This window comes from Aedes aegypti, chromosome 3 (assembly GCF_002204515.2).
Source record: "Aedes aegypti strain LVP_AGWG chromosome 3, AaegL5.0 Primary Assembly, whole genome shotgun sequence".
Classification (NCBI taxonomy): Eukaryota; Metazoa; Arthropoda; class Insecta; order Diptera; family Culicidae; genus Aedes; species Aedes aegypti.
The window spans coordinates 19,497,226-19,508,623 of record NC_035109.1 but is presented as its reverse complement, the minus strand read 5'-3'; the positions used below and the strand labels follow the sequence as shown (position 1 = coordinate 19,508,623).

The window sequence follows — 11,398 nt, the reverse complement described above, 5'->3', positions numbered from 1 at the left end:
GAGACAACACTTGCATCAAACCAGCACTGCCCTCATATGTATCTTCAAAACCTAAAGAGCCGTCCTCGGGTCCGTTGGAGCATCCAAAGACGTTAGAACAGTCAACACCTGTAGCCGAACAACCCATGGCAGACATCGGTAGACCAAAGCGTATTATTCGTTTACCCAAGCGTTTCGAAGATTTTGAGGTTTCGTAAGTTATGGGCTATTTAAGTTTTCTTTCTATAAAAGAGGGGATGTTATACTGTCTTGAATTCGAACACTCCTAGATTTTATAATATGTACCAGCCCTATTGATAAAATAGCTCCCATACCTATTACACGTACAACAACATAAACGGAAATAAAGCAATCATTGTTCAACCACGAACCCACTCATGTCGTTTTGCTAACAACATGAGCGCATTTGAGTGCATGATTAATTTGCAGCCGCTTCACCAGATTGGGTTGTAAACCGAGTGCTCGAATAACAAAATCATGGATTTGTTCGTAACTTGGCCGTCGCGTAAAGTTTGTCAAATCCACTTAAAACGTATTTTCTCGTGAATTGAGAGCCATCACAACACATCGATGCAAGAGTATCTCGCAATTGAAACACGTCTGGACGATACGAAGACCGGTCGTAAACTGCTAAGACTGTGATGACTGCAACCCTGGTGAATTAAGAGTCCACTTTGATTGAGCTCTCTGACCCGTCCAGTGTGGACCAGCCTTTCCAAACTGTGACTTCCGTCGATGAATTGGACTTCACCCCGAGCGAGTACTGTGGAAAGTTCGGACTGCTGCTGCCGCAAATGCCGTCTGGAAACGGAGGAGGATACCGGATCTCCAAGCGCGACACAACTTACCTGGGCGACGGCGTGTTGACGAAAGAGGCCGATTCTGGCACGCGTCTATGCACGGTGGTGATGGTAGTGTTGGCAAGCTTTCTGTGTTTCTTCACAGCGTCGATGTCAATTGACTTTATCTCGAGGGGTATATCGTAAAGCATATTTGGAGATGCAATACACGCTAACTTTGAAGTACCCATTAATGGGTACTTCCGTACCCATTTCAATGAAAAGTGGTTTAACTCATTTAATGGGTATTGGCCACTTACTCATTAAAGGGTATTTGCCTCGAACTTCATAAAATGGGTATTATTTACCCCTCATTGATTTTACAAAAATGGGTAAAAAATACCCCCCTCTTGCCGGCACATACGGAAAACAAGGATTCTAAAGAAATTTTTTAAACATATCCGACGACACAACATATAAGAGTCTAATGAAAATAATTTTATTAGATTATTACTTTTAAATAAAGTGCTAATTGGAGTATTAATAACATTGGTCCATCTGAATCCGTGGCGCTTGCTCCGTATCTTCCTGTTCCAGATCCCGCTTCTTCGAGGGTCCTGTTATAAGGAATAGTCAATTTAGTCTTCGATGTAAATAGTTTCTTCAAGAAATAGCTACTTACCATGATGCTTTCAGTTAATTAATGAAATATAATTCGTGGTAATAATTTCAATCTTTCTGCTCAAAATAACGACAAGGGGCGTTTTCACCCATTATTGCTGACTGAAGTCATTCCTCAAGAAGAGTAAAATGTACCCTTTTTAATGTCAGAAAATAATACCCTTTTTTTGACAACTCAGTACAAGCAATAAAAATGGGTACAAGAAACCCATTTAATGGGTACTTCAAAGTTAGCGTGTAGGGTGTATCCCACATCCCACTCCTTCTCTAAAAAATACCCGCCCTCACTTTCCAGACATCTGTTCAGATTTCTAAATATATGTTGATAAATACAGTAATAATTACTTTACTTTGATAAACTGCTCTTGGCATTTATTTATTGATATCTGGGTAAAATTGCCACTATTCTCCTGAATTCTTCGGTACTCAGTTGCAATAATTTGTCTCGATAGAATCTCGCATGTCTGCCTTCTCTTGTTTCACCAACCTAACGTAATCCTGGAAGTATGCAGGGGGTTTCCTCTCCCTAGTTTTGCTAATCAGAGGTTTCGCTGAAATTGGCTTCGTTTGTGTAGCTCTTCAATCCTGTACCCTCCCAGTATGGGACACGTGCCGCTTCAGGATTTGGCCACCATCGTCAGAAAGAGTAAGGTTTCCCTTGGATTGTTCAAGAACTGTAAATTTCTTCGGGTCAAATCTACTATCACCTTTTACTCGCGACTGTCTCTCGACAATGACCTAATCACCTGGAAAAACTTGACACTCATGGGCACCTCGACGAGCATCCTCAAGAGTCCCTACAAGTCCAAACAAAAAAAAAGGAGAAAACATCGTACTGTTCTGTTGTAACAAACTGACACTTTACTATTTTATATGTTGTCTATTATCTATTTCAAAAGTGGTTTCAGAAAGGTGGAAGACATGATGTCAAAAAAAAAAACTCACCTTTCCTCGTAGTAGAAGTGGAAGCCCACGGTGAATTCTTCGACCATACATCATCTCTTCTGGGGCGACCTTTGTTACAGCGTGGGCTACTGAGTTGTGTGCTTTCACGGCCGCTCTTAGTTCATCCAAATAGCGAGTGCCATTGGATGTAGCAGCTGCCATGGCCTTATTGATGAGCTTCATGTATCTTTCTACAAGGCCATTTTGTTGGGGATACAGCGGCGTGGAGTAGATGGCATTGATTCCCCGGTCAGTGCAGTATTGGGCAAACTCTTGCCCATTAAATGGGGGACCATTATCGGTTTTGATGTGTTTTGGGAATCCTTCCTTTTCAAAAGTTTCTTCCAATACGTTTTTTGTACATTCAAAACTAGTCGACTTTACCGGTCGCGCATATATATATCTCGACCTGTATTCTACCAACACCAGTATATAAACTCCTCCGTATCTCGAATAAGGTCCGTTAAAGTCGATAGCGATCGTTTCCCAGATATTTTTTGGAACAAATGTGCGTTGCATAGGCGTAGGTTTTTCAGGAATTCCATTAGTCGCACAAGTTTGGTATGACTTGACCCAGTTTTCTGCATCCTTTGGCATACCCGGCCACCAAACGCGTTCTCTAAGTATTGTCTTAAGTTTCTCTGTCATGGGATGACCTTCATGGGCTACTTCCAAGGCTTTAGAGCGAAGGATTTCCGGGACAACTACACGGCCTTCCTTAGTTATTAATCCGTCTCTGATATGAAGAGCATCAGATAGTACCTCATACAGCCGTAGATGTTTATGCCAGGTTCCGGTCTTCAGAGCTAACGATACATCAGTTAAGGAGATATAAACCGAGGTTGCTTTCTTTATTTCCTCTTCCTTTAGAAAACCTACAGCGTTAGCCTCCAATCTTGCAATCTCCCATGGACTTACTGCTTCATCGAATGGTTCGTCATGTCCACTATAAAGGCGCGATGACGGATCTGCTATGTTGAAACGCCCTTCGACATATTCAACCACATAGTCATATGGGGTAAATCGTAAGGCCTAACAATCGGCCCTGGTCAGTGCCCTCTTAGAATTCTCTCTTTAGTGGTTAAGGATGAAGGCAACTCCCTTGGCATCGGTGCGCAAAGTGAAACGTCAAGCAAGTAATAAGAAAAATACTCCACAGCCCAGACAGCACCTAAGGCCTCTAGCAGGTTTTGGGCGTATTTCTTCTCCGTGGGGGTTAATGCTTTTGATGCGAAACTGATTACGCGAGGGGTTCCATATCTATTTTCCTGTACAAGAACGGCCCCAAGGGCAGCCGGTGAGTCATCAGTGAACAGCACTGTTTTATCCACATCAGAAAAATAACCCAAAGTAGTTGTACAGTAAGGGTATGCGAAATACCGAATGATTCCGTCAAATACGCTTCGAAACGAAATTCCGCGGAATTCCAAGGAACTCGCACAGGCGAAATTTGTATTTTGCTATTTCGTTTCGTTTCGCCAAATTGTTAAAATATTTCCACGGAAAATTGAAAACAAACGGAATAAAACGGAATTTCGCGAAATTGGAGTTTGATTTCGAACAAAAAAAGGCAAAGCGTTCGCTTCTACTCCTAGCTACAGTCAAAATGGGTCCGTATTATGGATCAAATCGACTCATATCTTGGATCAGAACATTATAACAGCAAATTATCTGCGAGGAAAACGAATGGTGCTAGTGAAAGCATAGGGTAACTCGGTGTTATACGCCCCACCCGGGCAATACGCCCCTCCTCGATATTTAACAAACCAGATTCAATTTGAAATTGAAAATGACTGAGAATCCTTACAATTCATGAGACTGTCTCACTATGAAAATTTGACAATTATAACGCGCAGCAAAACAGAGATAATGCAAAAAGTATCAAAAGTCGAATTTCGATGTAATTTTTCACGCAGTGTTTTTAAGCATTTTTTGAGTCAAATACCACAACATCAAAGCAACCAATTCTAAAACGTAGACTCTTGAACTAATGAACGAATATCATTAGTTAGAATGACCAAAAAGAGTAGAAATTCACTGAAATATTCGTTTTCCAACAACTTCTCATCCCTGGACAATATGCCCCATCACGGGCCGGATGATATGCCCCACTCTTGATGCCATCTATTCCCGAGCAAGCTCTTTAGCAGTTTTTTCAGCGTGCATAAGCAGCTGACAGTCCTGGGGCATATAACCCCTGTGTTGTGGGGCATACTGTCCATTTGTCATGGGGCGTACTATCCGTTTGTTGTGGGGCATATTATACTGATACTGGGGCATATTGCCCAGGCTCTTTTTGAAGTGCGTGATTCAGATGATTGTAAAAAAGATGCTATTTTCAGATAATTAAATAGATGTTGCGGAAAAGCTTACATTTTTTTAACAACTAGTAAGATAATGGTCCTATTGAAGTGCTTTTTTCATTAGAGATAGTGCTTTTGACCGAGATATATCCATTTTTGCTTAAGGGGGGGCATATTATACCGAGTTACCCTACGTTTTGGCGTTTCTTTAAGAATCGTCTTATCTTAGATTCATAACTGGTCGGTGTTCAGACAGACTGAACCAAGTGTTTTTTCATGGTTCCAGAAATATCATCCAGTCTGGTCTGTCTGAACACCGACCAACTGTGGTATGAGCCTATGCATGCTATAAAACGTTTGACTTTTACTGTGCGCCCTGTTTTCAAAATGCCCGTGAGAGAGAGCGAGACAGCACCAACACACGGCGCACAGTAAACGTCATGAGAACAAAAGAATTTATGGCACGTACAAAGGCTCATGGGTTTCAATGCCCCACAAAAATGAATCAACGCTTCTAGGCATATGTATGACATTTTATATCCTACGAATGGAACAAAAGTGTTTAAGCATGTTATTGTTGATTGCGATGTTGTATAGATTTATGGTTCGCGTAGGTAAAATAGGTTCTGCGTAATTGCTACTCTTGATTAGATATTCTCCGTTTAATCCAACTTTGATCCATATCTGTGTGCTATCCATAACTGTTGGATGACTGTAGTATTGACTGGTCCGCAGGATATGATAAACTGCACTGCCGTTGTAAAGTTTACAAAAACGCCCATTTGCCCTAAATTCTTCGCGGCGAATGAGCCTACGCATGCTATAAAACGTTTGACTTTCACTGTGCGCCCTGTTATCAAGTTACCCGTGAGAGAGAGCGTGACAGCATGAACACACGGCGCACAGTAAAAGTCAAAAGAACAAAAGAATTTATGGCACGTACAAAGGCTCATGAGGCTGTGTACGTGCCATAAATCCTTATGTTCTTTTGACTTTTACTGTGCGCCGTGTGTTGGTGCTGTCTCGCTCTCTCTCTCTCTCAAGGGAATATGAAAACAGGGCGCAAAGTAAAAGTCAAACGTTTTATAGCATGCATAGGCTCATAGCCCAGGAAAAGAACAACTGCGTTTGATGAACTACCGCAATGTTATCTTCCATAAAAATTACGAAAGCAAAACCACGGTTTCTTTCGGAAAACATCGCGTGTCCTGTTCAGCAAATCCGTTAATATATTGAACTGTTTGTACACAAATGTAAAAAAAGCTGCGGAGCGTGAGTCCCTGATGTTCTGGATTTGCTCAGGTGGTGCAGATTATTGATGCGCGTATTAGTTCTCTCTCTTGCTTTCCCGCTATGACGTCACTTTTAACACAGCATAAGAACAGCTCTCCCAAATCGACGCGTTTTTTTCCGCGATTACGACAGAAAATCGCCGCGATTTCGTTGTTGTGTCATAAAACTCTACATGTAGCAGCGAAATAGCAGCGATTGTTTGTCGCTGTCGCCGTAAAAAATCGCGTTGATTTGGGTGATCCAAAGCCACACCTCAAATCTTCAAGAGAACAAATCTAAAGAACCAGACGTCCATTGAAGCTTAAAACTCTATCGATTGGTTACTCGATGGCCAATCGATCAAGTGTTCAGCTTGAACCGCTGTGGGGTTCGTTAGATTTGTGCTCTTGAAATTCTGAGGTATGCCTTCGATTTATATTCACCTTAAACAAGAAAGATGCATACATTATTTTTTATCGAAAAGTGATTCTAGGTTTATTTACGCTGCACCACACCACCAACTCCTCTCTCCTCTTACAACGTGACATAATTTCCTCACGACCCCCAATTAAAAAAATGCGAATATTGATAATATATCATTACAAGTAAATGCCGCAAGGCAAAAGACTTAACCTTTTCAATACCGACATCAAGTTTCAAAATTCTCTAGTTTCGCCATCTGTCGATCGATTTTGATGATTTATTTCAGGAAAAATCACAAATCAGTTATAAATTTGATTCATGCTTTGCATGCACCATCAAAATTGGTTCCGGATATAGATTCATGTTTGGTGGGTTACCTAGGGTATTTCACAATGGAAAAGCGCAACATTTTTTTTTCGATTTTCGCACATCTAAATCCCGAGAAAAAAAATGAGCCAAACAATAAATTTAGCTCATTGAAAGACGGATTGTCTGAACGAACGTGGGTGAACTTGTCAGCTTTATTTGCGGTTCGTCTATGCTATGTAGTCCAGGTTCAAAACTTTTTTTTTCGAAATTTTCAAATATTTTTTAATACACTCTCGAAGTTCAAAATTTAGTGAAAATGTGTTGTAGTCAGTTTTAAACAAAGAATCTAAAAATGAGATAATATCAACAATCCTTAATTCTTCCAGAAATCGACCAGAAATTCCTTCACAGATTTTGATCCCTCCAAGAATTAATTCACAGTTTATGCAAGGCTTTTCCATAAACTTTATTAGGAACTTCTAAATTAACCCCAACAGGCAATCCTGGTTAAGTTGCTGCCGCAATATCTCTTAGAGTTTATTACATTTGCAGTTTTTTTTTTTTTAATTTATCTTGATTGATTTCTTAGGTATGTGTTGATGGATTCTTTAAAATTTAATTTAATTCAATACTCCAGCAAATACTAAAGCAAATATTCCAGTGATTCCTCTGTTCTACTTATTTTTCTTCTTCTTTCTGGCGTTATGTTCCAACTGGGACAGAGTTTGCTTCTCAGTTTAGTGTTTCAATGATCACTTATCGACTTGTGTCCCCAATCTCATTCATTCATGCCACAAAGCATAAAGTACAGCAAAAAAAATGAATATCATTATCCCATGCTTTATGGTATATATTAGCATAACATCACATCCACATGATTAAAAAAATTGTAAGGCATTTCTAAAAATCAAATTAATTTTGGGCTCTTCTCAATATTTTTGAGATTGTTTTAAATGTTTGTAACTGCTTTTCGACCCACTTCTTAGTTGTAACATTTAAGGCTAAGTAGCCCGTCATTCATTTTGACAACAATGATGCTTTTTCAGCTTGCCTTTCAAAGTGATATAACGAATGATAGTTTATATCGACTTGAAAAAGTATCACTGTACGTGCTAATACGTATAAAGTATTCTGATACTTTTTCAGTTGTGTCTTTGATTCGAAATCGTGAGATGAATCAGCAACAATCATTAACGACGCGTACAAATTTCAATTACGGCCTACTTCGCCTTAAATTAAACCCACTCATTGCCTTGTGTGAATGTCAGATATGTTGAAATGAAACCTTATAAAGTTATTAAGAAAATTTCAAAGAAACAGAAAAAAGTCTTACCAAAACATGTAAGGATTCCGCTGAGCAACACTAAGGTTTCCATATGGTAGAGGATTTAAAAATACGTTTTTTATGCCTATGGTCAAATTTCCAGCTTTTGACAAGAAAAAAAACTGAAACGTGTATTCCGCGAAACAAATTCAAAAATTTCGTTTCGTTTCGAAAAATTCCGTGAGATATTTGATTTCGTATCGAGTTACACGAAACATTTTTTAATTTCGTTTCGTTTTGTCATTATCAGCGCAAGATATTCCGCGTATCGTTTCGTTTCGTATCGACATGGAAAAAATCCATATCGCCTACCCTTATTGTACAGTGAGCTATTTTCTGCTTCGAAAGCTTCCGACTGACGTGGACCCCACGTCCAAGACTAAGTTGTGGTGACCTCCCACAACGAGGCAGTTAGACTAGCAAAATTCGGTATGTATGGGCTAAGAAAAGCCGACAGCCCCAAGAAACTTCGAACTTCTGAAGCAGTAGTCGGCTCTCGGAATTTCTGTACGTGTCGTATTTTTGCCTCTTCTATATGGAAGCCGTCCCCATCAAGCAGATGTCCGAGAAATTGTATGCGCTCTTGGTCGAATTCACATTTAGACAAATTCAAGCTAAGATTGTTTGCTCGTAAAATCCTCAGCAATATAGCCACTGTCTTGTGAATATCTTCTAACGACCTGGCAAATATCAAAATATCGTCTATGTATATTATAACGTTCTCGATTCCATCCAAAATTCTTGCCATCACACGATGAAACACTTCCGGAGCAAAATTGACGCCAAATATGAGGAGTGTGAAACGATACATCCCGCTCTCAGAGAGAAAAGTTGTCAATTCCCTAGACTCTTCGCCAACTCGAGGTGATAGTAAGCACTTGTTAAGTCTAACTTGGTGAAGAATTTTGCGCCATGTAGCTTCCCTTTCATTTCATGAATTAGCAGTAGGCGAAAATATTCGCGTTCTATAGCCTTATTAGGGCCTCGTATATTTACGACTTACCGAAAATCGCCCTTGCCCTTTGCTACGGCCGACATTTCGCTAATCCATTCCGGTGCTGAAGTAACTTTTTCTATAATCCCTCGTGCTTCCATTTCTTGAAGCCGATGTCTTGCTCCCTCCCGATATGCGGCAGGTACATTATAATAGGCGTTGCGTTCGGGGGGGACGGATCGATCGATGCTGAATTTAATCTTCACCCCAGGCATCTTGGGAAAGACCGTCATATCGTTGACAGTCCCGCAGTCGTTTACGAATGGACCTTGAGCAGATTCATGTCACTTGCTGTTGCTCGGCCAAGCAATGACCGATTTCCGTTAGGCACTGCTAGATACTCAGCTTGAATTGTTGGATTATTAGCTCCAACCACAGTAATGGCTGTTCGGAATGCGCATTCCACGTGCAAAGGTTGCTTCGCTGCATATGCTTCAAGATTCATGTTATCAGGAATCTGTATCCTACGAATGTCAACCAGACCCTTTTTACTATCAATTTTTAACTGTTCCCAAACGATTTTCCTCCAATAACGTTAGGGTCGGCGCCCGAATCAATTAGAAATTTGATCGGACTAGAAAAGTCCAATCTGCAGCTGACGAGTACATCTTGTAGGGACAACGCGCTGATGTACTGCAATTAAATCGAGATAAGGGAAATGAGGATGGAGAATACTGCGGGTATTGCTGCAACACTATAGGTGTAAATGAACAAAGAAGTTTAAGTAAAATCATTGTTTTCAATAGCTAAACAATCAAATTCTATAAATGTGATGCGATTGATTGTATCATTTCAACATTGTACATCATTGAAAATATCACATAGTCATTAAATAGTGCGAAACAGTTTAAAAAACTCTACCTTCGCTATTGGAGCTACTTCCACTAAGGAAACACTTACCCTAGTGAACATTTTATAAATTTTATCGACAAATAACTTTTTGCTTAACTTAACGCTTTCCCTACATTTATTGATTTGAAATCAATCTGGAAATGACAGGGTAACTATACCAATTATATGTATACTAAATGGCAAAAATAAATTCGAAACAGCAGAATCCCAGTATGTCTAGATAGGATAGATTCGCCTATAATGAGCATGGGCTTGAGTTAATCCTTGAATATAAGCAGTGATCTATTATGGGTAATTCCAACCGTCACTCGTTTATTATGTTAAAAAAAACAAATTCAAATTTTTCATTGGACATACGTTCAAAACAAAACAAATATCGGTCTCAGAAAACTTCCCATACAATGGAAATCAGATTGAGATATCAAAGCCAAGATTATACATCTGCTCATACCTGTTGATCCTCTTCGTCTGGTTTCATGGGACTTTGTTGAAAGTCCTGGTCGACCGTTATCTTCTTTCGACAGCATGCCTCGAAGTGCCCTAGTTTGCCACATCGGCGGCAGTTTTTGTTCAATGCAGAACATTGCTTTCCGTTATTAGCAGGACGATCACAACGCGAGCATCGGTGCCGTTTACCTGGTCTGTTGAACTGCGAACCTATTAGAGAAACACGCCCAGGTAATACGTGATAATTAATCACAAGCCGACTGTAAAGTGTTACCTTGAAACCAAACTGATCGTTTGGTAAGGTTTTACACTTATTGTGAACAAAACAAATGTCATTTATAACAATAAGGACAAAAACTCACCATTGCCTTGTCCTCCCACATTCTGTCGTTTAGCTGGGATACCATGAAACGAATTGTTATGGGCGCCACTGCGTTGATTTTTTCCTGAGCTGTTCAACTGTTGGCCACTTGACTGGTGCGAACGCTTTTTAGCGGGCCGGAACTTCGAGGCACTAACTGCTAGTACGTCACTTGTAGATGTGTTTGGTTGTTCTTCGAAGGTTTCAGAACGCGTTGCCGACTGCACTACAAATTCGGTGTCATAGTCTAAAATGCGGGCCGTTTTGGCCAGCTCTCTGTTCGCCATTCCCTTTAGAAACTGGGAACTTACGAAGCGAAATTGTTCTTCCTCGCTATATTTGCATATTCGAGTTTGCGCTACCAACCTAGCACGAAATGTCACGGTCCATATCACCCGAAGACTTTTCGAAATTGCTTCTGCATAGCGCCGATCAGTTTTTTTTTCTGCTCAACGCACAGAGCAGTTTCGACGAGAATAAGTGGAAACAGAAACATTAATCATACGTTGATTAACTCATGTAAATAGATAAGAACATTTCATATGTTACGCTAGAAGCATTTGATGACAGCTGACTGTGAGTGAACGTCAACCAGACGGCACTCAGCTGAGGTGTGCATCAACCGACTCGTGCGTTACTCTACCCGCCAGTGAAACCAGATACACCCGATTCTGTTTTTGCACGGATTTTTTTACACGGCCGTGCAAA

At 40.3% G+C, this 11,398-nt stretch overlaps 1 protein-coding gene and 1 long non-coding RNA gene across 2 annotated transcripts; both read right to left on the bottom strand.

Annotated features, from left to right (window-relative positions):
- Window positions 1–1,128: 1,128 nt before the first annotated feature.
- On the bottom strand, window positions 1,129–1,695 carry LOC110679390. Its single transcript, XR_002502445.1, has 2 exons — window positions 1,462–1,695; window positions 1,129–1,396 (listed from the first exon to the last, which is right to left on the bottom strand). It is a non-coding gene; the product is annotated as an uncharacterized LOC110679390 (long non-coding RNA).
- Window positions 1,696–10,227: 8,532 nt separating this feature from the next.
- Window positions 10,228–11,119, bottom strand: LOC110679389. Its single transcript, XM_021853872.1, has 2 exons — window positions 10,692–11,119; window positions 10,228–10,539 (listed from the first exon to the last, which is right to left on the bottom strand). Exons 1-2 carry the CDS (start codon window positions 10,975–10,977, stop codon window positions 10,328–10,330), a joined length of 498 nt encoding a protein of 165 aa, XP_021709564.1. The 5' UTR covers window positions 10,978–11,119; the 3' UTR covers window positions 10,228–10,327.
- Window positions 11,120–11,398: the final 279 nt, after the last annotated feature.